The 6223-nt window shown below is 45.6% G+C and overlaps 1 protein-coding gene across 1 annotated transcript in view; it reads left to right on the top strand.

Annotated features, from left to right (window-relative positions):
• LTBP1 (latent transforming growth factor beta binding protein 1) overlaps positions 1–6223 on the top strand; it is a 461583-nt gene that overhangs the window by 307470 nt on the left and 147890 nt on the right. The window contains exon 14 of the mRNA XM_019526927.1: positions 2990–3088. Coding sequence (XP_019382472.1) covers positions 2990–3088 — 99 coding nt within the window. The remainder of the gene's footprint in view (positions 1–2989; positions 3089–6223) is intronic.

The following is a 6223-nucleotide window of genomic DNA, read 5'->3' as shown; positions in this document are numbered from 1 at the left end:
TGGGGCTGGCAGCTGGGTTTTCCCAGCCCCAGGACTGCACAGAGAAAGTGTACATCAGTTCCATGCACTGGTTTGACCTAAATCAAGTAAGTTCTATACTACATTGTTCCAAATTTATGTTAAAACAGGTTCTGCAGTTTTTAGACCAGTATGTATGCATGTAACTTCTGTACAGTTACAGGTTTGCACTGATTTCTGGTCACTGAGAGCGGGTCTGTAAATATAAGGTCAGCACTGGGACAAACTAGGTTTAAATCAGGTGGACATTTTGAACCCATCTTAATCTTGAATGTCTGTATTTAGCTGAAGGGTGTGAACAAAGCAAATAGGGAACTGTTATTCACCCCATCCTAGAACTAAGAGACACCCACTAAAGTTAGCAAGAGACAGTTTAAAAATAATAAGAATGAGTACTTTTTATGCAGGGTATAGTTAATTTGAGGTTTGAACTCATTACCACAGGAGGTTGTAGAGGCCAATAGTATAGATTGTAGAAGCAGATAGTATAGTCCATATGTACATCAATAAAAGCATTAATGCTTGCACTAGAAGCATTAAGTGCAAGACATGGAAGGTCTCTACTTGGCACTGATTAGGCCTCATTTAGAATACCGTGTGCAGTTTGGGCACCACATTTTAAAAAGCATGTGGAGAAGTTAGAGAGGGTCCTAAGGTGGGCAACAAAAATGATAAAGATCTTGGAAAGCAAGTCATACATGGAGAAGCTAAAGAAGCTAACCATGTGCAGCTTGTAGAAGAGGAGCTTAAGAAGGACATGTTAGCAGTCTTCAAATGCTTGAAGGGCTGCCATAAAGAAAAGGGAGAACACCTTTTCTCTCTTGCTGCAGAAAGTAGGACACAGACCAATGGCTCAAAGTTGCAGCAAAGTAGGTTTAGATTGGATATCAGGAAAAGCTTCTTCACTGTTAGAACAGTAAGGCAGTGGAGTAGACTACCTACAGAAGTTGTGGTCTCTCCATCACTGGAGGTGTTCAAAAACAGGTTTAGTTTCATAGTTAATAGGGTTGGAAGGGACCTGAGCAGATCATCAAGTCCGACCCCCTGCCATGGCAGGAAAGAGTACTGGAGTCAAACGACCCCTGCAAGGTGAGCAAGGTTGAGCAACCATTGGTCAGGGATGATCTAGGCATAGCTATGCCTATTTTCTACTGTCGGTATTTCCCATGCTTTTAGGTTTTGCTGATTGCCTCATGGAGCTGGGATGGAATTCTCTCCACTTCTCTATGGCTACATGTGTCAGGGGTTTTTTCAAGCCTTCCTCAGAGGCATTATGTGTTGACTGCAGCCAAGGCTGGGAATTTTTACTGAGGTTTGCCAGTGCTCCTGCTAGCACTTTAACCCGGAAGTTCCTGGCTAGAGGATCTTGCCCCTCCACACAGGGTCAGTTCAGTTGGCATATTTAGATTTAGATTTCATTGATTTCATAGACATTCAGGCTTTAGGGTCAGGAAGGAATTTTACCCCATCATCATATTGGGTTTTTTACTGCCTTCTGTAGGAGGAGGCATGGCCCTCGTCCAGGCTTTCTTGAGCCTATGTTAACAACCTTTACAGAAGCAGAATATAGGCTGCCATGGTCCCTCTGCTTTATGTATGGCAGGTTTGATTGTTGCATCTTGTGTTGTGTCAGGGTGGACTGTGTAGTTTTGCTAAGATGTTAGACAATGGATTTATATGGTATAGTTTGGATAAGGATGATCCTGCCTCAGGCAGGGAGTTGAACTAAATGACTTATTGAGGTCTCTTCAAGCCCCACTCTTCTATGATTCTCTGATACCCAAATTCAAAGAAGGACTGGACAAATGCATGGGTGATAGATACATTAATAGCTATTTAACAGAATGATCAGGGGTGTATCCTCTGGCATTTCTAAACAAAAGATGTTGGATGCCATGAAAGGTAAAGAACGGGATAAATTATTCTAGAAATACTCTGTTCATATGTTCTTCCTTTAAATCATCCACTCCTGCAACTGCCAGGGCCCTGCCACATGTCCAAAGAAAGCTGGATAGAAACCAGCTATAAAGTTGTTACACATTATCAAGCACTAACTTTGTAGCTGCTGGCTCTTTTTATAGCTGGATGGATAATTTTATGGTGGGATAATTACTTCGCACATTTGACTGGTTTAAATTTATTGCACTATTAACCAGTTGATTGCATGATAATTGCTTTACACGTGTGGTCAGTGTTACTTTGCATGTGTGGCTAGTCTAAATTTATTGTGTGATTAACCAGTTAATTATGTAATATATGGTAATATATGGCAGGGGCCTCAGAAACAGGATACAGTATTTGAACTAGATCAGGGATGGGCAAAGTCCACGCCTGTGGGCTGGATCCAGCCAGCAGTGGACTCCATTTCCCAGCAGCCCCTGTCTGTGTGGCTGGAGCAGATTTCCAGGGAGACCCCAGCAGCAGCCACCCTGTGATAGCATGGGCCAGCGTTTCTGTGAAGACCAGCCCCCAGCAGCACTGGCAGGCAGCAGTGACGCCAGCTTCTTCCTGGCGGGGGGCTGAGGGGAGGCTGTGCTGTGGCTGGGAGCAGAGCAGGCTCAGCTGTCGCTACCTGTGTGGAGTGGACAGCAGTGGCAGCACTGCTGGGAGGTGTGGCTAAAGGGAATTTTGGGGTGACTATAGCCCCCCACCCCCCCAAGTCCCTCTGTAGCACCGCCCCTGCTGGCAGGACATGGAGCTACTCCAGAGCTGGGCAGGAATCTTGTGGCGGTGACAGAGTGGTCCAAAGCCAGGGCAGAGCCGTGATCTGCAGCCTCCATGCTCCAGGCAAAGGCATGCCAGGTAGCGGATCACAGATCTGCCCTGACTCCAGACTGTGCTGTCACTGCTGCAAGGAGCCAGAGCAGAGCCACAATCCACAAGCTTCTTAATGGTCAGACTAATTCAATATTGCATGTGCAGCTGGTGAAACTTGCCTTACTATGATTGTTTTATGTTCCATGTTAAGCAGCTGTGGTTGAGAGAACCTCCCCGCCCCTGCCTGTTGAAGTTGCTCCAGAAGTCTCTACATCAAGTGCAAGTCAAGTGATTGCACCTACTCAAGTTACAGGTGAGATACCTACTTTATAAGTCTTACAGTGGGTTAAGATATGACTGTAAACATATTTCTGGCAATATAAATAGTTCCATATTACTTCAGTGTTAAAAAAGAAGGTAACATTAAAGCACAGAAGAAACTTAGTTATGAAATCCAAACTAGGAAGACATATGGCATAGAAGGGAGTAAATTTTCAGTAGAGCTGGGAGCCTAGTCTCCTTTGGTTGTAGTTGCAGCTGCCTGCTTGATTTTTATGCTCACAAAAGAAATGGGAATCTGAATATTTGACCTCCGGCTCCCAGATTTTCACACACTGTTAGATTATTAATATTAAGATTTGCAGTCACAATTGAATTGTATCTGTAAAAACATGGACATAACGTATCTAATAATCTCAAAGGGTATGTTTGCAAAGTGCCTAGCGCAGGGAGGCTCTGATCTATCGCTGGGGTTCATAAGGTCTTCCATTAATAATAAAATTCTAATATAATAAAGGGCTTAGTCTGTCTGTCTGTAACGCTTTTGGAGCACTCTGATTGGTTACTGAAACAATCAATCAGAGTGCTCCAAGAGTGTTACAGACAGGAGGTGGCAGTATGGCAGAGCACTGCCTATGACAGTGGGGTCAGAGGGGACAGAGCTGGGGGGCAAGGCAAACCCTAACCCTGACCCTAACTTCCCCTCCCCTCCCACCTAGCCCTGCTTCTTGGAGGCAGCAGCGACACAGGGTGCTGGTGAAGGGGGATGGAGGGGACAGCGAGGCAAGCTTCCTCCCCCCCCCAGCTCCTGGGAGGCAGCAGTGACATGGGGGGCAGGGTAGGGTTAGGGTTAGCAAGCTTCCCCAGTATCCTCCCCATCATTCTTGACTGGCAATTTGCTATTTAATAATAATGATGATGATGGCTGAAAACAGACTGGTGAGTAAACAATAGGATACAGCAGAACAAAAGAAGTTCTGCATAGGCACTGTCTGTGCTCTAACATGTTTTTGAAGAAACATGAGCATTTCATTGTGATCAGTCAGTCCTGAGGCTGCACTGACTGTTGGGGCATCTTTGATGTAGCAGTAATTTTCCTTTATTCTTCCCAGTCTTTTGCAATCCTTGTATAAAGGATCCTTCATTGTGGTATAAAGTTCAAATTAGTATTTTTGTTGGAGGGGAAAGTATATATTCATGAATGACAGGTAAAGAGTCTGAGTCAGCCAATGCAGCCAGAAGCTGCAGCAAGAGATGGCAATAATGGATGAAAGGCTGGTGGAAACCACAACAATGGAGGAAGAATTGGAAATGGAAAGACATAGGGAGGCAAAGGCAAGAGTAGGATGACTCATTCTGTTTGCCTGAAGACTGATGTGAGACATCTGAACCAGGATGATTTTATGAAGATGAATGGAGAATGAAGCTTGCTGAGGACACTGAAAAAAAGAACTCAGAGGCTACATCAGCTTTTACTTTGGATTACTAAATATCAAAGATTGTGAACTAAATGGGAGTCCAGATGGAGAAAAAAAGCAGGACAGAAAGCTACAGTCAGAACCCAAATGTGATGCACAAACTGATAGATCACACACAAAACTTAATCTTGCTCTCACTGAAGTCAATGGTAAAAGTCCTTTTGGCTTCATTGGTATAGGATCAGAGACACCAACAGCCAAAATGTCCTTTATATTGCTACTTTGACACAGTCAGTAGTTGATTAGAAGGTTTCAAGGTTTTCTTTCTTGTCTTTACAACTAAGTCTGTCATCCAGGATCTCATCATCTTCTCTTGATTACCTTTTTAAATGATGGGTGAGGTGGCTCCAGGAAAACTTATTTATTAAACTAACAAATTATGAACGACCTTTTATGAAAACTCTGAAAACACTGAGATTCCCTTTTAATCTTGGGAATACATAAGAGTTCTTCTTCATTAATCACTGATAGCTTATATCAGTAGTGTAACTGAAGGGGGCTGACCAGGGCAACAGCTCTGGATGCCACCTTTGTTGGAGGGGCACAAAAACAGCTGTTGCTACAGTGACAGCTGATCACACTGTTGTCATTGGCATGGTGGCAGCCTGCACTGCCTCATGCATCCCAGCTGCCCCTGGGCAGAGCTGCTTAGCTACGCCTCTGGCTTCTATTACTGATTTTGCTGTTTCTTTCTCCAGCTAATTCCATGTTGCTTATTACCAGGGATCCTAGTTTTCTGTTTTAAAATCCCAAATTCTATTATTAACCCCCACCTCCATCTGCATTTTTCCATGATTAAAATGAAATGCCACTATATATATATGGAATCAGTTGAACACAATGTTTTATTGATATATTTACAATTTTAAAGCAATTTGGAAGCCTACCAGTGCCTCAATTATGATGATAAAATACATTGTAAACACCTATATATTTTGGCATTTGATTTTTTTTTTATCATGGAAAATCAGAATACCCCCTGCCCCCTTCACTCACCAAGGCATGGGTCCAGCTGCAGCTGTCCCTTCTGCTGCTTTGTGGTGCTGAGAACCCCTGATATGCTGGTGCCCTACCCCTGCCCATGCCATTGCTCCTCCTTCCCAACTCACAGCCCCATGGCCCTGCCAGTGCCCCTCATTCCTGCCCTATAGCCCGCGGCCTTGCTGGTGCCCCTCACTCAACGACCCACCATCCCCTCAGCCCTGCTGGTGCCCCGCTCAATCTGCTGTCCCCTGCTCTCAGGCCCCAGCCCCCCAGCATGTGAGGAAGGGGGTGGGTGTGTGGGGAAGGTGGATGTGGGCATAGGCAGTGCGTGGGGGTGGGGAGGGCACAGGTGATATATGGGGGACAGGATAAAGGAGCACAGGGATGTGCCCCCTCAGATTTCTGTGCCTGGGGTATGGGACTGTAACCGGACTGGACCATTCTCAGGCAGGAGCCACTTACACAGCCCCGTTGGCAGGACCCAGCATGGAAGAGATCACCGTGCCACCAAGGTGAGGCACTGTGGTGCATAGTGGTGCCCCTTCGGGTGTTGGGCAGGCAGGGGACACCTCAACTCAGCAGCCATGGTGGTGCAGAGCTCCCTCTCATGCTGGGTTCTGCTTGCTGGGCAGTGGAGGCAGCTCCTGCCTGGGGCTGGTGCGGTTCATCTTCAGCCCCGCACCCCACTGTGGGTGAAAAAAATCTGG

Source organism: Gavialis gangeticus, unplaced genomic scaffold, assembly GCF_001723915.1.
Source record: "Gavialis gangeticus isolate Ggan-Ray unplaced genomic scaffold, GavGan_comp1, whole genome shotgun sequence".
NCBI lineage: Eukaryota > Metazoa > Chordata > Crocodylia > Gavialidae > Gavialis > Gavialis gangeticus.
The sequence above is the reverse complement of the archived record's forward strand: the minus strand, read 5'-3'. Positions and strand labels throughout refer to the sequence as shown.